Here is a 27,678-nt window from a genome sequence, read left to right as displayed (position 1 = left end):
CAGGCCAGAGGTAGGACATGGGCCAGGAGTCGACAGTGGGACAGATGAGAACGAGGCTCAGTGAGAAGTTTAGCACCAGAGGAGCGGAGTGTGCGCACTGGGATGTAGAAGGAGAAAAGGGAAGTGAGGTAAGAGGGGGCAAAGTGATGGAGAGCTTTGAAGCCAATAGTGAGGAGTTTTTGCTTGATAAGGAGGGTGACAGGCAACCACTGGAGATTTTTGAGGATGGGGGGTGACATGCCCAGAGCGTTTCTGTAGAAAGATCATCTGGGCAGCAGAGTGAAGTGTAGACTGAAGTGGGGAGGGACAGGAGGTTGGGAGATCAGAGAGGAACCAGTAATCCAGTTGGGACAGGATGAGTGAAAATGATATTTTCCAAATAGTGGTTTCTTTTACCCAATACCAAGACACAACTACTAAAGCCATATCTAAATATGTCATTCAGTGTTTCCTTCTATTGGCGAATATTGGGGCAAAAATAATGTGAGTTTTCAAGCATTAGGAAATGCAAGGCTCATCAACATTTTGGGTTTCTGAACAGATGGTGAGATGTGACTTGGTTCAACTCCTTCCAGCCCCTAAAGATGGAAGAAACTTGAAAATACTTAATCAAGGAGCCCATGCAGAGTGTATTGGCCACAAAGCACCTTCAACAGGGACTTTCATCACTAACAGAACTTTCCAAAATTAGAAAACAATCGAAGCCACATCTAGATTTTTATTAAGGTGACATTTTAAAATTGAAATTCACACACTACTTTTAAAGAAATACACCACTATTGTAGTCAAGAGACTCAACAATCTAATGACGGGTTCCCCTACATGTCTCCTGTCTGTTCTATAAAATGTCAAGATACAAAATAACATCACATACTCTGGGTCCACTTTTATCTATGAAGAAATCCCACAAAGGGCTTTTTTTTTCTTACTGATAAAATATGAAAGTTGATAGTGAACTTAGTCCAAGTCTTTGAACATTAAGACTTCCCATCTGTTCTTTCTTCCACTACTCCCCTGGACATGATCTTTCCCTCCTCTTAATATTCCAACTCTCCCTCATTTTAAACTCTGCTTCCTCTGATCAGCTTGTCCAGGTGTCCAGGACATCTTACCCCGTCAGCTTTGACAAACCACATCCTTTCCCTCCTTCAAAGACCCCCTAAAGAGACACCCCCTCCAGGAGATAATCCTTGATTAACTTCCTCAATGTAATAATAGTGGTATACGTTAATACGCCAAGCACTGAGCTAAGCACTGGAGTAGATACAGCATAATCACAAACGACCAGTTCCCTGTCCCAGATGGGGTTCACAGTCTAAGGTGCAGGGAGAACAGACATTTAAACCACATTTTAAACAGGAAGAAACTGAGGCCTGGAAGTTAATAATAATAATAATAATAATGGCATTTGTTAAGCGCTTACTATGTGCAAAGCGCTGTTCTAAGTGCTGGGGTGGTTACAAGGTGATCAGGTTGTCCCACAGGGGGCTTACAGTCTTCATCCCCATTTTACAGATGAGGTCACTGAGGCACAGAGAAGTGAAGTGACTTGCCCAAAGTCACACAGCTGACAGTTGGCAGAGCCGGGATTTGAACCTATGACCTCTGACTCCAAAGCCCGGGCTCTTTCCACTGAGCCACGCTGACTTGCCTTAGGCCACGGAGCAAGCTGAGTAGTGCAGCTGGAATTAGAGTCAATCAATCCAATCTACTGAACACTTACTGGGTGGATTAGAACCCAAGTCCTCTGACTCCCAGGATTATACTCTTTCCACAAGGCCACACTGCTTCTTTCTTGTCCATAAAATCCCATTAGCCACTTCAGCATTCAAGAACTGATGTTATTTTTAGTAGTCTATTTTGTTCATACATTCTCTTACTTTTAACTGTCATTTAAGCTTTCCTTTCTCCCCCATAAGACTAGAAACAAAGGGGGGGAGGGGGGATATGCGTTCTACTTTTTCCAGAGGTGCCCCCAAGCACCTCATACAATGCTCTGAATCCAAAAGAAATTAAATATTAGAGATAGTGATCAATACTGTCGATACTAACAATGCAGAAAATGAGACACATCTTTAAGATCTCTACAATGAACCCACCTTTATCTAAGATTCAATCTATTACACCATAGATTGGATTTTAGATAACGATGGGTTTGTTATAGAGTGAACCTAAGAACTTTTCTGTCTAATTAAAGGAAAGGGAGTAATTCTGAAGTTGCAAACACCTTCTCTTAAGTTCTTAGACTCTTTCCTAGAGAAACAGCGTGGCTCAGTGGAAAGAGCACAGGCTTTGGAGTCAGAAGTCATTGGTTCAAATCCCTGCTCTGCCAATTGTCAGCTGTGTGACTTTGGGCAAGTCACCTAACTTCTCTGGGACTCAGTTCTCTCATCTGTAAAATGGGGATTAAGGCTGTGAGCCCCACATGGGGCAACCTGATCACCTTGTATCCCCCCCCAGCACTTAGAACAGTGCTTTGCACATAGTAAGCACTTAACAAATACCACCATTATTATTATTATTTCCTAAAGGAAAAACAGGTTGCATTACAATGATACAAGACGTGTATTCTGTTGCTGAAAAGAGCAATCTCCAAAAAAAAAACAACCTGAAAGTTGTTTGCCAATTCTAGAATGATTTCAGAGATGACACAGTATTTAGGCATCGGAAAGAGCTCTCCTTTGTCGAGTGCTACAGGAACAGTTAACATTAGTGAAGTTCCTGGGTCAGATATCCTCCATTCCCCAGAGAGTAAAGTAGCAACGGTGGATACTGAGGCCCACAGGGGTTAAGTGATGTACCCAAGATCACACAGTAAATCAGTGGCAGAGTACCTGGAACACAGAACTTTATCCATAGGTCTTCACCCTTCTACCTATAGGTCCCTAGTGGTGTGGTGGCACAAACCCTACTGTGTGAAAAGCTGAACTGGGAATCTTGGCATGTCAGGCTAAAAGAGCCAAAGGTTAAAGAAAAATGAGAAAAAACTATAGCCTGAGAGAAAATAGCAGTCTCTCATTCAAGGGCCCAAGGACCAAAGATGTGGTATAGACTGTACCCTTTAGTCTATAAGCTCACTGTGGGCAGGGAATGCATCTGTTTCCTGTTTTATTGTACTATCCCAAGTGCCTTGTATAGTGCATACAGTAAATGCTCAATAAATACACATGAATGAATAAAAGAAAGTATAGGTTGGAAGAACCAGCTGTGGCTGAAAAATATGAAAGATGAAAGAAATGTCCACAATTTGTATGATATACTGAATATAATCGTGTACAATGCATGCTTGTATTGTTTCCCCTCATCACAGCTGCAATGTCTTTCCTCATTCTTTAATAATTATTCCCACCCATCACTATTATACCAAGCCCCCACTGTCTCCTAGATCTTTGAGAACTGTCTCTCTATGGGTGCAAGTGTATGATTTCTAAGTGCCAAATAGTGGGATGTTTGTATCAGCATAAAGGGTTGAAAATGAAATCTCAGAATCTGACCACAGCTCCATGAAGCCTTCTTTGGGACCAAATGACAAGTTGGTGACAGAAAGAGGAAAAGCAAGGACTCGCAACATACCTTTAGGACATCTTCATCTGCAGACTTACACTCAGAGGAGTCAGTCACGTCCATCACCGAGCCATCTTCCTGCACGGCCACGATTTTGACTGGAACCGAAACTGCCTTCCCAGTCAGAATGGCTGTATTGAGGACTTCTGTGTCCTATAGGCAAGAGAATGGGGAACATGTTAAAAAGAATGCACCCTAAGAGACCAGAGCAATTAGTTTTTAGTCTAGCACTTCACTGGTCTTTATTCCCACCTTAGAAATTATACAGACTGGCAAATTAAATTGCTGATTTCAAAAGAAAACTAGAATGGTCCAGTGGCAGGCATTGCCAGATGGAGATACTCCATCCAGTAGCCACTATGAGTGGCAGGGACACTTGCCCCAATCTTCAGATTCCCCCCATCCTCCCATGTGATATTGGGCATAGCAAATGTATCTAACAAGTATGACAGTTAAAGTTCTCCCCCACGTTTGCCAAATCACCAGGGAAAATCATTTAAGTGATTTCCTTCCTTTAGTGGGCTCAATTACATGGTGAATGAAGCCTTGATTTTTATGTCAAATTGGGAATAGTGACAGTACAAACAACAGCAGAATGCCAAATGCAAATGTTAGGCATTTCTCCAACCAAAAAAGTAAAAGAAGAACCCCCAAAACAAATCAAAAAGCACCACACACACCTCAAGACATTTTACTGGCCAACAAGCTGCATTTTTCTCCACTTCTGATGAATTCCCTCCTCTGCCAGGCTAATGATTCCATTAGCTGAGGTGTCTGTCTATACCCTGGTGTAGATGCAGTTTGATTAATAACTCCAAATGAGCTGCTATTGAGGTGCCTGGTCACATAGGGATCGATGTAACACAGTCCGATCATGTGAGCTAATAAAACTCTGGAGAATGTACTTCTCCTTCTTCGTTTATCAGACACAGAATAGCTGCAGTCCTCCCAGGGATTCCCTCAGGCTGCTAGGATCTGCTTCATGGTCTAAGCAGAACCAACTCCCTCCTCCCCTCAATAATAGAGAAGGGAGAAAATTTATTGAAGTGTTAAGTAATTTGCTTTTCATTAATCTCATCCATAAAACCAACAGTTATTTGTCAACTGGGAACAGCAGTCCTGTGAGAAATCTATTTTAGGACTGAATAATTAAAAGCCAGGAAATTCCCACTTCCATGGGAGCGAGCTTTCAGAAGTTCTAGTCAAACTGGAGGTGTCGTGACTTTTTCCCTTTCCTTTTCCCCAGTGGCCTCACAATGGCACAATGCCGAGAGGTCACAAGGTGAGAATTTGACTAGTACTTATATATAAACAATAAGCTCTTGCAATTCTTCCTGAATCCCAAGAGAAAATTACCTCTGCAAAATGAACACTAGACAAACCAGCTCCATTTTACCGTAACTATCCGTGCCTTGGGTGCATCACTAATGCCATTTTCCTCCTTCCTTCCAAAGCATGCACCAATGGCCTTAAACACCAAGAACGTGATTCTTAACAATGTGGACTTTCAGGGGACATAAATCTCCTTATGTTAAACAGCCGTTTAAATCTTTCATTGGCAGCCGCATCTGTTCATTCCTTGCCATCCATCAAGAAGTAAATCTTTTGCTCTTCACTCTGGTACCAACCATATGTTTTATGCTCTGAACACCATTTTATGTTCATTTATGATGGTCTGTTTTACTCAAAACTGCCTCTCAATCTACAGCATAGGGCAATGTGGGTTTTCAATGCTATAAGTAATGGTAAGATCTGAAAAGCTCCAAATGAATTACTTGCTCTGATTTCAGCAGCATAAAGATTTGATTCTAGGCATGAAATGGAATACGTCAACATCAAAATCACCAGCATTTACTGAGCACCTACTCGGTGCTGTAGTAGGTGCTAGTTGCCTGGCATCACAGAACAAAAAGCATGTCCCTGCCCTTAATCAATCAATCGCATTTATTTAGCACTTATTGTGTGCAGAGCACTGTACTAAGTGCTTGGGAAGTACAGGTTGGCAACATATAGAGACAGTTCCTACCCAACAGTGGGCTCACAGTCTAGAAGCCCTTAAGGTGCTTACAATCTAACTGAGAGATAGGCAGGCATAGAATGTGAACAAGAACAAGCGAAAACATAAACACAACTGATAAAAACAAAGAAGCAATCAATCATATTTATTGAACGCTTACTATGTGCAGTGCACTGTACTAAGTAAGCATTTAGGAGAGTACAATACAACGGTGTCGTCAGACACGTTGCCGTCCCCACCCACTATGATCTTACAGTCTAGAGGAGTAGACAGACATTAAAATAAATTATGGATGTGTATGTAAGTGCTGTGGGGTTGAGCTGGGGTAAATATCAAGTGCTTAAAGTGTACAGCGCTAAATATACAGGTATGCAAGTATAATAAATAAAATAAACAGGTGGTCACGTGAGTACTTCAGTTGGCTGATGGGATGACACGCTTGGAGAGGTGGAAATTAATCGGAGAATGTTTCCCAGAGGAGGTGGGTTGTTTAGGAAAGCAGCGGAGATCAGTTCACAAGTCATAAAACTCTTCTGAAAGATTCTCATATTAGACCATTTAACCCAGAAATACCGATATTCATTACCTTAGAGCAAAGAATCAGTAGTATTTATCAAGTGCTCACTGAGTGCAGAGTGCTGTATTAAACACTTGAGAGACTGCAATAGAATAGACACGATCGCTGCCCTCAAAGTGGTTCCAGTCTAGCAGAGGAATCTAAAACCTAGCAACAAATCCCAAAAATTTACTCCACAGGCCACAGAAAGACTAAAAGGTTAGAATGATCAGAACTGAAAATTCCCAGCAGGAAATAATCCTTAGAGATGAAACTCCTCACTAGCCCCTCTTGTCTTTAATCAAATGGCGCTTTGTGTTGAATTAAAACTGTGTCTACTACTATTCCATGGTCAATACTTCCAAATGGGAAACTTGGGATGTCTCTCTGCTGTCTTAAGACTTAGTCTACTCACCTTAGGGAGCTGGGGAGTGGAAACTGACTTTACCACCTATCCCCCAGCAACTCCCAAGCACCAGTCCCCATCCCCAAAGGTGAGGACTGTGCCCTCCTGAGCCAAAAGCCATTTCTGCAAAGTGAATGCTGAGACAGCAAAATTCAACCACAGCACCATGGGGTCAGGCTAAACTTTAACCTCACGTGAACCCTAAAAGACTCAGAAGAAGAAAACCTTTCCACCTATTACTGGCTCACCTCTCGAAATCCCATACTTCTTCTCTAACCTTTCAGAGTTACTCTTCTTTTGACCCAATTTCACCTGCCTTCGTTCGTCCTCGGAAACCTCAGGTTCTGATATCAATCAATCAATCAATCAATTGTATTTATTGAGCGCTTACTGTGTGCAGAGCACTGTACTAAGCGCTTGGGAAGTACAAGCTGGCAACATATAGAGACAGTCCCTACCCAACAGTGGGCTCACAGTCTAGAAGGGGGAGACAGAGGACTGGATATGCCACAGCTACCGACGTAAGTAAACTTCTTGTGGAGGAAAACGAAAGCGCTGTGTAGGCTTCCATTTGAATAATGATTTCCAATGCCTCAACCTAGCATTTTATAACTTTTAAAGTTCCATAAGCCCCACTTACAGGCTATACTTGGATCCTAATAGTATTTCATCTAGAAGCTAGTGTGTGATTTCAGAGTTCAACTACCACCCTATTCCCTAGCAAACCCAAGAAAAATATTTTAAAGGAATTAGCCTTCTTAGGTGGTAGGAACAGTATTTATTAAATGCCTCCTGCATGCATACTACTTTTATAGAATTTAAGCACTTACCTTGGGTCTAACACTGTTCTAGTTACAGTTCCCTCTATACTGTAAGCTCACTGTGGGAAGGAAATGTGTCTCTCATAGTGTCGTGTTGTACTCTCCCAATTGCTTACTACAGTGCTCCGCACCCAGCAAGTTCTCAATAAATACAATTGATTGACTGATTCTAAGAGCTGGGATAGGTACAGTGCTTTGCACATAGTAAGCACTTAATAAATGCCATCATTATTATTATTATTATTATTATTAGATCAGAGACAGTCCCTGTTCCACTGTCTAAGTAAGAGGACGCTTACTGAATCCTCATTTTGTAGTTGAGGAAACTGAAGCACAGAAAAGTTAAATGTCTGGCCCAAGGTCACAAAGCAAGCAACTGGCAAAGCCAGGATTAGAACTCAGGTCCTTTGACTTTCAGGCCTGTGCTCTTTCCACTAGGCACACAGCACTAAGTACTGCACTGCACTTTCCTAAGATTGAAAATAAAAGGCCACAGGGGAGTTCTAGATGTAGTCCATGGCCCCCAAATTGCTCACAATAGAACAGGAAATTGGGAAAGGGGTTAGCAACAGAAATATAAGGAAAGAGGAAAACAAAGATAGAGAAGCAACAAGACGGGCGATAAATTCAACAAGAGCAGTTGGGCACTGTAGATAGAGAAGTAGATTTCCAGCTCCTTGTCACTCAGACCAAGGGTCACCACCAGAACCACAACCTCAGCCTTCTCAATGCTCTACTAGTTATTAAATCATCACAATGTCAGTGTTTGAGTCCTTCCCAGGATGAAGCAGGGGCAAATGGGAATCCTGTTGGCGATGAGGGCAAAAAGAGGGGAATGACTTCAATACAATGCAGAAGGTTCTGGGGTCTGACTTTTGGATCCTAGATGTGGGCATACTCTCCTGCTGTCAACAAACATTCAAGAAGGGATTCTTTCATCTCAGTAATAATTACTAATTTAGAGGAAATCTGCCCAAGAGAAAACCCCATTTAAATTCAACTCAATGCCAGTACTTTTCCACTGTGGCCCAGGAGCATTTTGTGTTGGAACGTACCCACAACACTTTGGTAAATATGCATTGATATGTTCTACTATTCAAGCCCACCTTACTCCTACCTATTTCTGTCCATCTCCCCCATTAGACTGTAAGCTCCTTGTGGGCAGCGGGCACGTCTTGTAACCGCAGTGTACTCTCCCAAGCACAGGGTACAGTGCCCTGCCCCCAGTAGGCACTAAATAAATACGATTTAAGTCTGCAACACTGCTCACACTGCAGCCTTGCATTTCAAAGACAACCCCTTTAAAGTCTTCTAGCTCCAACCCAAGCGTGTTCTTCTGCTTTCTTAAGTGTGGCACCTGTATTAAAAACTCATTTCTACCAAATGAGGTAGGTCCAACATTCACCTCCCCAGCTTCATCACTGAATACTAATTATGCAAGTGTTTATCTCTAATTCCTTCTCTGTACCTGAATGCATTACCACTTCAGCGGAGCCCTCCTTAATTACACTGTAACCTGCTAATAGTGTTTCTTTGTTGTCTGAAGGGATCTTCTTATCCAACCTAGGCTAAATGAAAATTTAATACAACATCGGGTTGCCATACAACTAGGAAGCAAATGACAGCTGTTTAATTAAAACCTAAACCTGATTAGATGGCACTACTGAGAGAAATACTCTAGAGGATGAGAATTAACTATTGAAACCAGGGTCATGATAATAGCTTTATTTAAATATGAATAAGGTCTCCGGTGCAGTTACTGTAAATAGCAGACACCTTATTGATTCCAATATTCCAGGAAAACTGTGGATAAGAGATCTGGCCAGAACTCTTCCTCTCCCAAATGAAAGCCCCTTCCTCCACGCCCCCTTAGGTGCCTTTAATAAAACAGGGATTGTCAGATTCACTTTAACTCTTGTGGTATTGCTGCCCTTACTCTGGATTTGTCTATTAGTGCATGATTCAATGCAGCTTTCTTCACACAGTTTACCCAAACTCTATCCCAAGATTCAGTCAGAACACTTAGTAGACAATCCAAAACTAAATTGAAAATGCTACTGTACAGGTTATTTTAATGGGGAATTGGCACTTCTTAAAAAATGGTATTTGCTAAGCCGTTACTATGTAGAGAAGCAGTGTGGCTCAGAGGAAAGAGCACAGGCTTTGGAGTCAGAGGTTATGGGTTCAAATCCCGGCTCCGCCACTTGTCAGCTGTGTGACTTTGGGCAAGTCACTTAACTTCTCTGGGCCTCAGTTCCCTCATCTGTAAAATGGGGATTAAGACTGTGAGCCCCCCATGGGACAACCTGATCACCTTGTATCTCCCCAGCGCTTAGAACAGTGCTTTGCACATAGTAAGTGCTTAAAAAATACCATTATTATTATTATTACCAGGCACTATTCTAAGTGCTGGAGCAGAGAGGCTAATCAAGTTGCAAAGAGTCTATGTTCCACATGGGACTCACAGTCATAATCCCCATTTTTAGAGATGAGGTAATTGAGGCACAGAGAGGTTAAGCGGCTTGCCCAAGGTCACACAGCAGACAAGTGGCAGAGCCGGGATGAGAATCCAGGTCCTTTGACTCCAAGTACATTTAAAATACATTTCAGTGAAGGAAGCAGGGATGTGGGAGGTTTACACACCTGCATTTCATGTTGGGGATAGAGAAGTAATGTGGCTTAGTGGAAAAGAGCACGGGCTTTGGAGTCAGAGGTCATGGGTTCAAATCCCAGCTCCGCCAACTGTCAGCTGTGTGACTTTGGGCAAGTCACTTCACTTCTCTGTGCCTCAGTTACCTCATCTGTAAAATGGGGATGAAGACTGTGAGCCCCCCGTGGGACAACCTGATCACTTTGTATCCTCCCCAGTGCTTAGAAAAGTGCTTTGCACATAGTAGGCACTTAATAAATGCCATCATTATTATTATTATTATTATACTGAGGCAGATCTCTGGTCTGGAAGCCAGAGGACCCCGGGGGTGCGTCCGAGCTCTACCATCGGCCTGCGGGGGGACTGGGAGCAAGTCACTTCATTTCTCTGTACCTCAGTTTCCTCATTTGCAAAATGGGGATATAAACATCAGTCTCTCTACCTCACAGGGTTGTTGAGAGGGCAAAGCTGAAGTACTGTGAGCATCCTTGGAGAACAAAAGCACAATGTCAAAACAAAGGCATTCTAAACTGAACCTACTGAAAGGAAATGTAAATAAAGATAAAGATAAAGATACTTTTGAAAAAATTAAAAGGAATCGAGAAAGCATAACTTTTAAAATTGAATAACTAATTCAACACCTTTTTCTTCAGCTCCAAGACCCATGCATTGGATATCACTTATGCCATCTTAATATGTAAATGAGATGCCCTGCTAAATCATTATAATCCAAAGCATTTCTGATGTACTTTCCCCACATATCTAAAGGATGTTTTAGGATTCATCTACATATTAATGAAACTGCTTTGAGGTACGTTATTGTTGTTTTTCAGGATCATATTGATTCTGGCTCTTCCACTGCTTCCTGAACACCAAGGAATTTATTATAAAAAACATATAGACTGGTTAACCCACTGACCTTAAACTCAATAGAATAATTTAGCTCTATGGAGCTAACCTTTATTGACAGCAAGCTCAAACTTTAGCAGCCTTTGAGCAATGCCATGCTAAGAGTGGGTAAAATTTCATCGTTTAAGAAAGGGGCTTCAAATTTTAAAACAATCAATAGTTGTCTGGGTCTCCCGCCCTATCGAATTGGGACTCCAATATTTACTCATGACGAATTTAGAGACTTCTCCATTTATGAGGTCAGAAAGACAGGCGTTCTTTCTACTTTCGCTGAAGAGAGAAACAATAGCAGGAAGTTCCTGTCATAGACTATTTTATTGCTTCTTAAGGGTTAAAGGGAATTGAAGTATTTGGGCCCTTTTGTTTTTCTTAAAAAATATGGTTTAACATAAGGGGTGAGTATTTAGCAAATACCACTAGATGAAGAGGTTACCTTACCTTTTCTGACAAAGTGGGAGAAATATGTGTCTTGTTACCTGTTTCACCACCTATTTCTTGTTCACGCTCTCTCTTCTGTCCGAACTTCCCTCACGCTTCATGTCCTGCCTTCCCCATCTTCAAAGCCCTTTTAACATCAAACTTAATCCAGGGGGTCTTCCTTGTTTATTCTCACATCTCCTTGCCTTACTCCACCCACATGTCCCCAACTGCAACTTCATTACTTCTGCAACGCTTAGGTACTTTCATTCATTCATTCATTCAATCATATTTATTGCACACTTACTGTGTGCAGAGCACTGTACTAAGCGCTTGGGAAGTACAAGTTGGCAACATATAGAGATGGTCCCTACACAACAGTGGGCTCACAGTCTAGAAGGGGGAGACAGAGAACAAAACATATTAACAAAATAAAATAAATAGAATAAATATGTACAAATACAATAAATAAATAAATAGAGCAATAAATACGTACAAACATATATACATATATACAGGTATACTTGGATACTAATTTCCTGACTTCAGGTAGGTATAGGCCTAAGAGAAGTGGCACTTATTTACCTATCTTTAAACTGTTGCTTTCCTCATTTGTAATTTATTTTAGTGTCTTCTCCTCTGACACATACTCTCTCTCTCACACACACACACCCCTCCTTTAGACTGTAAGCTCCTTAAGTGCCAGGATCACATCTACTATTTTATTCTCCCAAGAATTTACTTTTCACAGAGTAAACATCAATAAATAATACTGATTTATTGACTTTCTTTCAGATGTGCCAGGCACAAGATCTTCTAACTTCACTTACTAAAATAGAATTCAATACGGGCTTGGAATATTTTACTCTAGTTAATCCCGTCGCCAAAGAGTAAAACATCTAAGGATTTTACTTCAGCATCATACTACGTTATGAGGATTCTTTTTCTTTACTCTAAAAATGAATCAAGGACAAGGGAGAGGGACAAACAACAGCACTATTTCCCCCTTGGCTAAGAATTTAGATTTCATTCAAGAGTCAGAAGGACATGGGTTCTAATCCCAGCTCTGACACTTGTCTGCTGTGTGACATTGGGCAAGTCACTTCACCTCTCCAGGCCTCAGTTACCTCATCTGTCATATGGGGATTAAGACTGTAAACCCCATGTGGGACAACCTGATCACCTTGTACCTCCCCAGTGCTTAGAACAGTGCTTGGCACATAGTAAGTGCTTAATAAATGCTGTCATTATTATTATTATTACTTAACAAATACCACCATAATGCTCACAGATCTCTTTATTTCAAAGCTCATTATGGGCAGGGAATGTGTCTGATAATTCTCTTACATTGTACACTCCCAAAGCACTTAGTACAGTGCTCTCCACATGGGAAGTACTCAATAAATGTTTGACTGCATCTGATTTCCAAATCTTGACTGTATAATGGGGCTTGAAACTGACACTTTCAGTGTGTCACTGAAACTACTCACAAAGGTAAGGATGGAGAAGAAAGGGAGTCCTTTTGAACTGAGTGTTTACCAGTCTTTAGTGAGATTTCTGCCTTAAAGAGTTTGGGGGATCCATTTCAAATATTCAGCATTTTCAACAATCTTCTTGGAGGGAGTTAGGAGAAATTCAGGTATAAATGGTGCACTGTTCTTCCGAAGAAAAGACTTAAAATGCTTTGGGAATTCACCGTTACCGCCAAATTTCAGAGACTTCCAGTTGGAATATAAATGTCCTTTTATGGGCACAAGTAATAGATGTGTGCAAATTAGCAATCTGATACTCTCCAACTGCTTATCTGAAATTTGGCAACTGCACATGCAAATTTAAATGCCACTTTCTTGACCTGATTTTAGTTACCAGTTCTCATTAATCACTTAGTTTAAAGGCAGTCTCTGGGTTCTATGTACCTAGATTTTACAAATATCATATTCTGTTTTGCCTGCATCTCCCTCATGTGATTATTATAGACTGCTCTTTTCTTTATTAGTAGCTATAGTAGAGGCCTGACAGTATTTCCCTTATTTTAAAAGTTCCAGAATTAACAATAGTCTTCTTGCAGCTAAATAGCACTCTTTACTTAGCAAATAAGTACTATTCTCTCCACAGGGAACCATTTACCAACATAATACAGTAGCAACCCTAATGCTCTTTCCTGGAAAGAATCAGCTTTTAACGCATTTGTTGTAGGAGAGACAAGATCAAAGGATCTCATCATACTGCCATGCTGTATACAAATCTCCCACTGATATCAAGGATGCATTTGCCTAGTGGCAAGTTCAGTCATCAGTATCAGGCTCCTGATGTGACACTTTCACATTCTTGCTCACTGCTTTCTTTACCCAGGACTCTGCTCATTTCTGAGTTGAGCTCACCTACGGGCATGTTGGACTCCTCAGCAGGGCTATCAGGAAAAAAAATAACAGTAAGTTGCAGATTTTCCCCTTTTAGTCTGTGGCTGTGTCCAAACCCTGTTTCCCAGGTGACAGAAGTGGAATCTACATCAGATTGCTTTACACAAGACAGAAGAACCATTACAGAGGTTGCAGATTACGGCAGAGGACAGTACGTTCCGGAGAAAGTATAACCCGGGAATCGCTATAAATCAGAAATGACTCAACGGCACTTAATAATAATCATTTTAGCTTTTCCGCAACTTCTAGCATGGAGGGATGACCACAGTGAATGCTCCCAACAAAGACAATTCTTCTCTTATTGGTAAAGAACCGGAACAGAATTTTCGGAGATAGTATTATGGTTGGATATAATTCACCAGTGGGGGAAAAAGTAGAAATCAATTCCTGAAATTAGCTTTAACCACCCATTATTACAGCAATGTGAATAAGTACAAGTCCAAAATCCAGAGCCAAGGACTAGTCTGTGGGAAAATACAAACTATAAGTCAACTTGACAATGTCGCTTTGAATCCTTCTTTAACCTACTGATATTCACCATTATCAGTTGCATTATCTTTATAACCATGGTAGATATAGAGATGGTTAAAGAAGGTATTTCTCACATATCTACAAGGCTGTTTTTACTCATTTCAGTTGGATATTTGCAATGAGCTATATTTTGACATTAATGTCATCTAAGTGCCTGAAAAGTCACATACTTTCTTACTCATTTTGTCCTTCAACAAGTAATGCTTTTGATAATAAAAGATGTTACACAACCTAATCATGTTGCAAAGTTGTAAATTTTTAGTTAATAAGGACAATAATGATAATAGTAATTGGAATGGTTAAGTGGTTACTATATGATGATGATGATGGTGTTTATTAAGTGCTTACTATGTGCAAAGCACTGTTCTAAGCACTGGGGAGGTTACAAGGTGATCAGGTTGTCCCACGGGGGGCTCACAGTCTTAATCCTCATTTTACAGATGAGGTAACTGAGGCCCAGAGAAGTTAAGTGACTTGCCCAAAGCTTCTATTTGCCAAACACTGAACTAAGACCTGGGATAGATAGATACAAGATAATCAGTACTCACAAAATATCCCGAGGAGAGGGAGAACAGGCATTTAATCCCCAGTTTATACATGAGGAAACTGAAGCATAGAGAAGTTAAGTGGCTTATTCATTCATTCATTCAATCACATTCATTGAGCACTTACTGTGTGAAAAGCACTGTACTAAGCGCTTGGGAAGTACAAACTGGCAACATATAGAGACGGTCCCTACCCAACAATGGGCTCACAGTCTAGAAGGGGGAGACAGACAACAAAACAAAACAAGTAGACAGGTGTCAATACCATGAATAGAACTATAGTTATATGCACATCATTAATAAAATAGAGTAGTAAATATGTTCAAATAGAGTAAAAAATATGTACAAACATACACAAGTGCTGTGGGGAGAGGGAGGGGGTAGGGCAGAGGGAGGGGGCAATGGGGAGGGGAGGAGGAGGAGGAGAAGAAAAAGGGGGGGCTCAATCTGGGAAGGCCTCCTGGAGGAGGTGAACTCTCAATAGGGCTTTGAAGGGAGGAAGGGAGCTAGTTTGGTGGATGTGTGGAGGGAGGGCATTCCAGGCCAGAGGTAGGATGTTGGCCAGGGGTTGACGGCGGGACAGGAGAGAACGAGGTCCAGTGAGGAGGTTAGCGGCAGAGGAGCCGAGGGTGCGGGCTGGGCTGGAGAAGGAGAAAAAGGAGGTGAGGTAGGAGGGGGTGAGGTGATAGAGAGCCTTGAAGCTGAGAGTGAGGAGTTTTTCCTTGATTGGAAGGTTGATAGGCAACCACTGGAGATTTTTGAGGAGGGGAGTGACATGCCCAGAGCATTTCTGTACAAAGATAATCCGGGCAGCACAGTAAAGTACAGACTGAAGCAGGGAGATACAGGAGGATGGGAGATCAGAGAGGAGGCTGATGCAGTAACCCAGTCGGGATAGGATGAGAGAATGAACCAGCAAGTTAGCAGTTTGGATGGAGAGGAAAGGATGGATCTTGGCTATGTTGTGGAGGAGAGACCGGCAGGTCTGGGTGACGGATTGGATGTGTGGGATGAATGAGAGAGCAGAGTCGAGGATGACACCAAGGTTGCGGGCTTGTGAGACAGGAAGGACGGTAGTGCCGTCTACAGTGATGGGAAAGTCAGAGAGAGTGCAGGGTTTGGGAGGGAAGATAAGGAGCTCAGTCTTGAACATGTTGAGTTTTAGATGGCAGACAAACATCCAGATGGAGATGTCCTGAAGGCAGAAGGAGATACAAGCCTGGAGGGAGGGAGAGAGAACTCAAGATCACGCTGCAGGCAAGAGGCAAAGCCAGGACCAGAACCCATGTCCCCAGACTCTAAGGACTATTTTCTTTCCCCAAGGCCACACTGCTTCTTAAAGTTGAAAAATGGAAGCATATTTTCTCCCAAAAGGGATGGGATTTTTCCTCCACCATCCCCAAACTGAACTTGATGAAAACTGCTCTTTCAACTGCTAACTTATTGGCTAGCTGTACCCAATTCTGCAAGTTATTCTCAACTTGAATGCCAGATACTTAAAATAACATGTCCGCCACTCCTTAATCATCTGTGGCCTTTGTATGGAGAACGAGATAACGACATTTATTCCAGTGCTGCAGATGGCAGAAAAGACCAAGAAGAAAGATCAAAGATGATAGCAGGTAAGAGCATTTCTGATGTCACTTCTAAAGAGGCACAAGGAATAAGAGGATGTGGCAGCTTGAAAACCCATTCCATTTTAAGAATAGAAATAAGCAATAATGAGGTCGTGATAGGTAAAAAATGAAAATGTGCATTCTGCTCGTCTACATCATCTGGTTTGCAGTAACCAAGGATAAAAGTTAGTGATGCCCTTCACGCATATTTGATAAAGATGTTTAGCAATGAGACTGCTCTAAATTCCATTAGTTATTCTTACTGAAGGGAAACTTGGAATAGCTTCTACTTTCTTGTTCTAACATGAAAGTTGGATTAATGTTTTAAGCTAACAAAAGCCAGGCCTATAGTACAATCTGGCATCTTTCCCTCTAAATAATGATACTGGTCTTCCACAAAGGAAATATTCATTAAGTGACCATGGCACTGAATTGTGTTGATTCTTGGCTAGCTAATAATGCCTCTGGCAACTTCATTTGGCTACAATCCCCTAAATGACAGGGACTACATCTTATATTTCTCTTGTAATTCTCCACAATATGAAAAGCAAGCACTAAATAAAACTGTGATTACCACTCCAGAAAACTTTTTGGGATCCAATTGGGGATTAGGTGTTGGAATGAATCTGCCATTCAAGGGAAACACACTTAGCCCTTATTTTCCCAACTCCCTCTCCCTTCTGCATTGTCCTTGCACTTGGATTTGTACTCTTTAAGCTCTTGATATTCACCCCACCCTCAGCCCCATAGAACTTCTGTATGTATCCATAATTTATTTTAATGTCTGTTTTTCCCTTTAGACTGACAGCTCTTAGAAGAAGAAGCAGCATGGTTGAGTGGATAGAGCACAGGTCTGGGAATCAAAAGGACCTCTGTTCTAATTCTGTCTCTGCCACTTGTCTGCTGTGTGACCTTGGGAAAGTCACTTTACTTCTCTGGGCCTCACTTATCTGAAAAATGGGGATTAAGACTGTGAGCGCCATATAATAAAAATAATAATGTTGGTATCTGTTAAGCGCTTACTATGTGCCAACCACTGTTCTAAGTGCTGGGGTAATCAGGTTGTCCCACGTGGGGCTCACAATCTTCGTCCCCATTTTACAGATGAGGGAACTGAGGGCCAGAGAAGTTAAGTGACTTACCCAAGGTCACACAGCTGACAAGTGGTAGAGCCGGGATTAGAACCCATGACCTCTGGCTCCCCAGCCCGTGCTCTTTCCACTGAGCTACAGTGCTTCTCACAACAGGGACTGTGTCCAAGCTGATTAGCTTGTATGTAACCCAGGGCTTAGTACAGTGTCTGTTTATTGTATTATACTCTTTCAAGCACTTAGTAGAGTGCTCCGCACACAGTAAATGCTCAATAAATACGATTGAATGAATGAATGAATGCAGTGCCTGGAGCATAGTAAGCACTCAACAAATGCCACAAAAAGCAAAACCACAACAAAAAAAAAGAGGAATATGTCCACCAACTTGGTTGTATTGTACTCTCCCAAGCATTTAGAACAGTGTTCTGCATATAGCATACATACTCAAATACCACTGCTTTGATTGACTGTAGTACTGTATTCTCCCAAGTGCTTAGTACAGTGTTCTACACGTAGGACACATCCCAAAAATACAACTGATTGGTTGAATAAGGGTTTAGAATAAACGGAGAAGAGGAGAAAAAAATTTACATGTTCACACATGACTGATGAATGGAAAAAGATCTATGCCAAGCAAGAACAGTGGAAAAACTTGTAAGTCAGATAAATTGTATTTTCCAGCATTTAAAACATGTTCTCCTAAAACACCTTTTCACTTCAGAGTACAAATGGACCTTCTTTTATTTGTAGGTAGAGAGGGACAATTCCTTTCACAAGAAAATCTATGTAAAATTTTCAAAGACTTGACTAGAGGGTGTTTTCCTGTTTTAATAGACTACTGTTTTTAACAATCAACTTTGTTATTCAAACTGTTTGAGATCTTGTGACTGGTTCCCAGTTCTCTTTATCTTCTTTTCCAAAATTCTTCCATACTTCTTTAAATCCTGAAAAGAAAATACATTAAATCCTGCCCCAATACTGCTCAATGAACAGCAGTATCAGTATGAATGTGGGGACAACTATCTCCCCAGTTCCTGAATCAGCCCTGATGCATATACTACTTTATGGAACCAATCAATCAGTCAATCAATAGGATTTATTGAATGCTAACTGTGTGCACAGCACTGTACTAAGCACTTGGGAGTATACAATGGAAGAACAAAATACTCCTGAAATGAAAATTAAAGAAAAACATATTGATCATATGTCAAGTAGTTCCTATGTACTCTGTCTAAAATTGCTGAAGATGAATTGGTCAATTTTGCAATCCTAAACAAACTCCCTGTGGAGAAACATAATGTTTTTCACTGATTCAATACTGCAATAAGAAAAAATGTGATTTACCCAGTAGATTGAAAGAATTTATGAGCCATGAAATTCATACACAAACTATGTGTGAATGAGACCCAGTAATACACTCTGGCCACAATAATCAGTAGTTGGGGAATAATAAATAATTAATTTGTATATGTAAAATCTATTAATTAAAACTATTTAATGTAGATGATGAAGACACTGAGTGGGATGAGGATACAATGCCCATCAAACAATACTATAGATATAAAAATAAATATGTAAAGGGTGAAAATCCAAATGCAAGGGTGAAGCAGAAGAGAGTGGGAGAAGAGGAAATGAAGTCTTAGTTGGGGAAATCCTCTAGGAGGACATGCACTTTTAATAAAGTTATGAAGGTAGGATGAATGATCATTTGTAGGATATGAATTGGGAGGGTGTTTCCTGCCAGAGAGAGGATGTAGAAAATTAGGGAGGCAAATTAGGAGGGGACTAGAGGTGTGAGTGCTTTAAAACCAATGGTAAGGAATTTCTGTTAGGTGCAGAGCTTCTTGATGTGTGGGGAAACATGGACTGAATGGTTCTGTAGAAAAATGACCGAGGTGGAGGAGTGATGTCCGGACTGAAATAGGGAGAAATAGGAAGTGGGGAAGTCAGCAAGGCAGCTAATGCAGTTATCAAGTTGTGATACGATGAGTGGTTGGATTAATATGATAGCAGTTTGGATAGAGAGGAAAGGGTAGATACCAATACTATGTTTTCACTAACCATTCAAACAAGTCTATAAATCCCTTTTTTTTTTTTACTTATTTTTCCAATTTGCACCATGAAGGCCTTTGACAAATATGGTAATTTTCACCATTATGGGCCAGTGAAAAGGGCCTCTGGTAAAACTCTGAAGAATGTTAACTTTGGGATTTGAAAATATAAAGGAGACAAAATGAAGAAACTGACGTATCAGCTAACCACCTCACAAGGCTACTAAAGTCTCCACAGTATTACCAATCAATCATTCAGAGATATTTAGTGAGCACTTACAGTGTACAGAACATGGTACTAAGCACTTCGGAGAGTGCAGCATAGTTTATCATCACTGGTATTTATTGAGCACCCATTATGTGCAGAGCACTGTATTAAGCTCTGGGGACAGTACGATAAGAGTGAGTCGGCAGATGTCCCCTGTCTATAACAAGCTTACAGTCTAGAGGGAGAGACAGATAGCACTATAAACAAATGATTTCTAAAATATAATTTAAAGATGTGTACCATTCTCCCCAACAATTGGTTGGGGAGAACACGGTGAAACAGGAATGGATGAGGTTTGGTTGGGTGGGTGATTTTTGTTTCCCCTTTTACTGAATGGCACCATAATTCAGAGCCAGCATTATGTCTAGATTACAGTTCCAAATGATTCTGCCACCAGAAAGTATCTGTCATCATGTAGACAAAAATGGCCATTCTATATTTCATATTTCATAGTTTATTCTGTATTTCAGCAGATGTCTTTCTCTACCGGATAGAGGAAGAATAACCAGAGACACCCTAAGGCCAGCAGGTACTCTCCTGGGACAAGGGAAGCAATCTCCTTAAACTATAATAAATAAAAGGCATTTTTCCCATGCCAGGTCACATTTCGTCGTTTGAGAAAAGTGTGCCATTCAACATGTTGCCAGGGGTTATAGTCTGCTACAAAGTACAGTGCCATTATCTAATACTGTAATCATTATTTTTTTTTTCATTTCCATCCTTGAGGAAAATGGTACAGGTTATTTTATCAGATGGAGTTTTAAATGAGCTCTGATATTCATATATAATGCAAACCGACAAAAACTATTATCGAGAGAACTCAAAAGAAAATTGAAAGGTTATTTCTTCTGAAGGCATAGGGAGGTCTTGAGGGAACAAAACAGAAAGTAAGTCCATCTTCCAGAGAGGAATGCACGTCCCACTAACAGTGACATATCCCCTATTTTTATCCTAGATGGGCGGGGGGGAGGTATTCTTTGGTTATTCAATTGCATAGGGATAGCAGTGGTGATAAATGCTCTGCTCACTTCAAAAGGGGAATTTCGGAGAAAAAGTCCTCTAAAAAGTGCCTATCTCGGCATTTCAAAACAGGTGTTACCAGAGGATTCCAGCTGGTAACCTTAATCTTTCAGTGAAATTTAAAAAGAGTGGATAAAAAAAGTACTCATTGCATTGTGGAATATCGATACTCTGATAGTAGCCTACTACAAAGGATGGAGCTAGTTGCATGCTAACTGGCCATACAGAGCAGCAACATCAAAGCATCAAGTGAAACTTGAGTACCTTAATGATAATTATCATCATAATAATGATATTCATTAAGTGCTCCTCTCTGTGCTAAGCAATGAGGTAGAGAGGTTAGTGAAGGACGACTCAAAGAAAAAAGTGCTGAATACATTTCTTCTGGCAATGCAACTTCCCTTGAGTGTGACATCACTCAAGAGCTGGATTTGCAATCAGACACTTCTTAGTCTCTGACCTCTCAAATCAATCAATGGTATTGACTGAGCACCTGCTGAGCGCAGAGCACTGTACTAATGCTTGAGCGAGTACAATAAAATTGAATTGGTAGACTCGCTCCCTGCCCACAATGAGCTTACAGTCTAGAGAATGAGCAATCTACACAGAGGCATAAGTGGTAACACAATAGCCACACTTTTACTTCCCAAAAAGTTAACTTGTACTTCCCAAGCGCTTAGGACAGTGCTCTGCACACAGTAAGCGCTCAATAAATATGATTGATTGATTGATTGATTTTACCATCGTTAGCACATATGCACAACAACAGCAACAAAGTTGGATAAATGCTCTCTGGACTTCGATGGATGCATGCCACTGCTACTAAAATCTGACAAACTGAATGTCATGGGAGATTTCAAATCAGAGACTATGATGCTGAAATGGCCTCCAAATTTGTCATCCCCTCCCCTCAAAGCTCCCAATTTCCACCTCTTTCTCTGCACATTGAACAAAACTGTGTGTGTAACCTTTGGATGTAAGTTTTACCACCAGTTGCCTCCTTTCCTATCTGCTCTCTTCTCTTTCTACATGCCAGTTTACAACCTTAACTCCTCCAATCCTAACTGTAAAAATCTCATGATATCCCTTGTCTGATTCATTGATCATCCTTTCCCTATTCATGGAACTCCCTCTCCTCTCAAATCCACTAAACTTGGCCCCTCTTCACCTTCGCTTATCTACGCAGTTACTCTTTACCTAAGACATACGGTACTTGCAATTTGAGACCACTTGTCTCCCTAAGAGATTGCAAATTCCTCAACAATCAATCAATTAATAATATTTATTGAGTCAATATGTGCAGGGCAGTGTACTAAGCGCTTATGGTCAGAGACCATCTCTTGCTTCTACTGTATGTTCCCAAACATTTCTCCTTCCCGTCCCCACAGCACCTGTATATATGTTTGTACAGATTTATTACTCCATTTATTTTACTTGTACATATTTACTATTCCATTTATTGTGTTAATGATGTGCATCTAGCTTTATTTCTATTTATTCTGATGACTTGACACCTGTCCACATGTTTTGATTTGTCTGTCTCCCCCTACTAGACTGTGAGCCCGTAGTTGGGTAGGGACCGTCTCTATGTGTTGCCAACTTGTACTTCCCGAGCACTTAGTACAGTTCTCTGCACACAGTAAGTGCTCAATAAATATGATTGAATGAATGAATGAACACAGCTCTGGTGTCAGTTGGTACTCAATTGTGGATGACGGTTAATAATAATCAGATCATCTGGTTTTGGAACGCTAAATAACCACTGCTCTATTTCTGCTTGGTGAATATGGTAAAAATAAAATCATAATCACTGGCACTCTCTTTCATCTCCCCAATGTGAGAAAGACAACAGGGAGCACATTCAAAGTCCAAAAAATAGCACCTCCAGAACTGTATCGTCTTTGACAGCAGGTCTTAGATGCCTGAATTACTGCAGCCACATGTAATGCAACAATACTGCATTGACCATCAGCTCATAGTGCCCGAACTCAAGCTAGCAATCCACACAATGTAACAAAAAGTTGCAATCCATAAGGACAACTCAATGTCAACATCCTGAAGAGCCAAAAAATGTAGCAAAATTGGAAAGCCCACTTGCGAAGAGTACAATAATCAATCATATTTACTGAGTGCTTACTGTGCTGTGTACTGTACTAAGTGCTTGGAGAGTAATACAACAGAGTTGGTAGTGTTATGAACAGGGAATAGATGGTTTTCAAAGATAATGTCTACCAGACAGACCTCTATGCCTATGGGTATAGTGAGGAAACACAGCGAACAGTGGTTTGGTGCAAATGTTTCTAAAATTGCAAAAGATATGCAGTAAAACTAGAAATGCATCAACAAAACCTTTAAGTTTTTCATGGTCATAACTAAACAACTGACTGGAAAAACCTGAAATCTGACCTCCAAATAAAGCCACAAGCCATGTACAAGCAATGGTGGGAGGTCAAAGCTGAAGAGATCTAGGATACGCTGAGTACCACTAAACCGAGGACTACTATATAATAATAATAATAATGGCATTTATTAAGTGTTACTGTGTGCCAAGCACTGTTCTAAGTGCTGGGGAGGTTACAAGGAGATCAGGTTGTCCCATGGGGGCTCACAGTCTTAATCCCCATTTTACAGATGAGGTAACTGAGGCACAGAGAAGTGAAGTGACTTGCCCAAAGTCACACAGCTGACAATTGGCAGAGCTGGGATTTGAACCCATTACCTCTGACTCCAAAGCCCGTGCTCTTTCCACCGAGCCATACTGCTTCTCTGTATGGCCTCCAAAACATTATGGCAAGGATGGATGTGCAGCCTGGCATGTAGAATTGGGAGCGATGGAGCTTTCCTTTAATGGAGACTTCAGGAAGATCATTATACCAAGAAGCTGTTTACATAATAATGATAGGTCCTGCGAAGGCCAAACTCCTTAGGATGACAATGAACTTCCTTCATATGCATGCAGTACGGGATTGACAGGATTGAGAAGCAGCATGGCTCAGTGGAAAGAGCACGGGCTTGGGAGTCAGAGGTCATGGGTTCAAATCCTGGCTCTGCCACTTGTCAGCTGTGTGACTTAGGGCAAGTCACTTAACTTCTCTGGGCCTCAGTTACCTCATCTGTAAAATGGGGATTAAGACTGTGAGCCCCCCATGGGACAGCCTGATCACCCTGTAACCTCCACAGCGCTTAGAACAGTGCTTTGCACATAGTAAGCACTTAATAAATGCTATCATTTTTATTATTATTATTGACTGTCAATCAATCAATGGTATTTATTGACCACTTACTGTGCAGAGCAGTACTAAGTGCTTGTTGAGAGTACGTTCCTACGGAGGTGATAAACATATTCCCTGTCCCTGAGGAGTTTAAAGTCTAGATGGGGAGATGGACATTCAAATAAATTCCACAAGCCCATTGTTCTATTCGGCAACATACATGATCAAGATCTCACCATCAAAGAGCAGGTCATCCAATCACTTTTACTTAGACTGTAAACCCTATGTGTGACAGCGACGATGTCTGACCTAATTAACTGTACCTACCCCAGAGCGTAGAACAGTCTTTGACACATAGTAAGCGCTTAACAAATACTGTATGTATATATATATATTATATATATATATATATATATATCTGTGTGTATATATATTATATATATATATATATAATCAACCCGGAAGCACAGCCCTGCATCCTTTGGTACTGTGCAGGAAAAGCAAGCTTTCTCCTCTTCCTAATGATGACCTCCAACTTCAACAGAGACTTGCTTCTGAGTAGCTGCAGGCTGCACTGCTCACCCACTCTTATCGGTCAGTCAATCGTATTTACTGAGCGCTTACTGTGTGCAGAGGACTGTACTAAGCACTTGAGTCATTCAATTGTATTTATTGAGCGCTTACTGCGTGTAGAGCCCTGTACTAAGCGCTTGGAAAGTACAATTCATCAATAAAGAGAGACAATCCCTGCCCACAATGGGCTTACAGCACTTGGGAGAGCACAATAACAGATACTAATGTATCTATCATATCCATCCTCAGAGAGAGACAGTTTCAAGATCCCCCTGATGTTCAATCTCAGCCAGCAGGACCGTTCCCATTATTATTATTATTTGTTATTTATTAAGCGCTAACTAGGTGTTAAGTAGCGTGGCCTAGTGGATAAGACACAGGCCTGAAAGTCATAAGGATAAGGGTGCTAACCCTAGCTCTTCCACTTGTCTGCTTAGCAACCTTGGGGCAAGTCACTTCAATTCTCTGGACCTCAAGTTACCTAACCTGTAAAATGGGGATTATGTCTGAGCCCCATGTGGAATATGGACTGTGTCCAAACTGATTAAATTGTACCTACCCCAGGGCTTACCTCTCAGGGTCACACCTGGAGAGTTTCCAATACTCTACCAGTCTCAAGTAAAGGAGGGAGAGTCAAGCAGAGGCATATCCATTCCATTCCTAGTTTGGGCAGTGGCTAGCAATTGGAAGTCAATCTGCTGCAAGTCAAAACACACCTGCGCTGGGCAGCAGCAGCATGGGAGAGAGTCGAGAGTGGAGACTCAGGTTTAATGCACGGAAGGAGGCAATAGTAAACCGCTTCTGCATTTTTACCAAGAAAAATTTATGGATTCATTACCAGAAAAAATGCAGATGGAAGTGGGGCGTTCTGGGAGAGACATGTCCATGGCGTCGTTATAGGTTGGACACGACTCGACGGCATAAGGCAACAACTGTATGCTGCCAGCCACACAGTAAGCACTGAACAAATATCATTAAAAAGAAAAACTGAGAGAGACAGAGGATAAATTAGGTTGCACACAACCAATCATATTTATTGAGCGCTTACTCTGTGTGCAGCACTATACTAAGCACTTCAGAGAGTACTATATAATAAAGCTGGTAGATACATTCCCTGCCCACAAGATGCTTATAGTCTAGGGAGTCTGTGACCCACAGATGCTCTTAATCTCCGCAAGGGCCCAGAGTGTCCTGTTTAGCCCCAGAAACATGGCCTACACAGAGACATGTAACATGTGTGTGCAGAGAGTGGAGGAGAGATCCATTCCTTTCTCGTGTCAATCTGCAGAAGCATTCCAGGCAGTCAATCCTATTTATTGAGAGCTTACTGTGTGCAGAGTACAGTACTAAACACTTGGGAGAGGCTATTGCAACCATAACCAGTCACATTTAATGCCCACAACGAGATGTCCCTCTGAGGAAGCTACACTGCCCATGCTTCCCATTTGCTAAAGGTTCAGGTTCACTGTACTTATAGAAGATCTATTTCTGAGGTGCACTGAATGCCTTCATAACATTTTCTTTAATTAATTATCTTACCCCCTGCCACAAGGTTGTTAAGGAGCAGGCACTGTTATTTAAAAATGAGGGAAGGAAGGCTCTCTCTGTCAGTGGTGAGTCGGCAATGGATCCTATATTCCTTAAACGTTCTGTTTTATGTGGTACTGTCTCTGTACCTGATTACTTAAGGATAAACACATCAGAGAGAACAGGTGGAGTCAAAAGATACTAATAGGCTTTGTGTTCTGTTCTCTTGGAGGTGATGAAAGGACCCCTAAATAGGAAAATGTCTTTACTGCTTGAGTAGTCTCCTGCCTCCTCTCTCTTCCGAGGCAAGGAAACAGTGAAATTATATTTGTCAAGGAATACAATGAATAGGGAGCTTCTAAAATTGGCTTCACCCATAAGAAGCATTTCAGCTGGGTAAGGCGTTCAGTGATTCAAATGAAATGCCCCATTTCTCCAACGAAGCACTTGTCTATAAATCTCCAGAACTACACAACTCAATGGAAGAGAGGCAGACAGTTCTCAAGCCCTGAGAAGTGTAGTGTTCATTAATAAATGAGAATAACTTTAAAAACTCCTGACAGCTGTTTTGATATACTGTTGATCTCTACAATATTCCACAATATGTCAAAACAGCTGCTTGGGTATTCAAACGTTTCTCTGGATTTATAAAATAATGTTTCCTAATATATCTACTAACTGTACTACATCTACTCATCTGAATCTTCTTTTTTGTTGGAGTGAAATCTCCACTAAGGACAGGGTTCACATCTTTACTTCGATTATCTGTTCCTGGACTCAAGTACTGCACGGAGCTCTGTTCACGGGTAACAGAATGTAACGAGCAAATGACGGACGGGCAGGGATGCAGCAGATGTTTTGTTTCTGACTGGTTTTTTTAGTTTTAGGTGTTTTTTTTTTTTAAACTGGAGGACCCATTTTAGAAGCAAAATGAACCACAGTATTGGTGTCATGACCCGGAAGGCATTTACCTTTGCTAACCACTGGGCCAACTATTATTCAGGAATCGTATCGGGTCTGCCCACTTCACAGAATACTTAAGGTAATCCTTTGGGCAAAAGCCTTCATCACGGATAGTACAGCCTGAATAGGAAGATCTGTGATTGGAACCCAGATCTACTATATATTTTAATATATTTTATATACATAATTATGGTACTTGTTAAGCGCTTACTATGTGGCAATCTCCAGTGGCTGCCAGTCAACCTACACATCAACCAAAAACTCCTCACTCTGGGCTTCAAGGCTGTCCATCACCTCACCCCCTCCTACCTCACCTCCCTTCTCTCCTTCTCCAGCCCAGCCCGCACCCTCCGCTCCTCTGCCACTAATCTCCTTACTGTACTTCGTTCTCGCCTGTCCCGCCGTCAACCCCTGGCCCACATCCTCCCTCTGGCATGGAATGCCCTCTCTCCACACATCCGCCAAGCTAGTTCTCTTTTTCCCTTCAAATCCCTACTGAGAGCTCACCTCCTCCAGGAGGC

The 27,678-nt window shown here is 41.3% G+C and overlaps 1 protein-coding gene and 1 non-coding gene across 2 annotated transcripts in view; one reads left to right on the top strand and one right to left on the bottom strand.

Annotated features, from left to right (window-relative positions):
* The window catches only part of TMEM132B (transmembrane protein 132B), a 589,472-nt gene that overhangs the window by 107,549 nt on the left and 454,245 nt on the right, over positions 1–27,678 (bottom strand). Inside the window, exon 5 of the mRNA XM_038762741.1 lies at positions 3,574–3,717. Coding sequence (XP_038618669.1) covers positions 3,574–3,717 — 144 coding nt within the window. The remainder of the gene's footprint in view (positions 1–3,573; positions 3,718–27,678) is intronic.
* On the top strand, positions 25,236–25,373 carry LOC119942982. The gene has a single exon (XR_005455472.1). It is a non-coding gene; the product is annotated as a small nucleolar RNA SNORA7 (small nucleolar RNA).

This window comes from Tachyglossus aculeatus, chromosome 21 (genome assembly GCF_015852505.1).
Source record: "Tachyglossus aculeatus isolate mTacAcu1 chromosome 21, mTacAcu1.pri, whole genome shotgun sequence".
NCBI classification, from domain to species: domain Eukaryota; kingdom Metazoa; phylum Chordata; class Mammalia; order Monotremata; family Tachyglossidae; genus Tachyglossus; species Tachyglossus aculeatus.
Note: the sequence above shows the minus strand (reverse complement) of the source record. Positions and strands in the feature narration are given on the sequence as shown.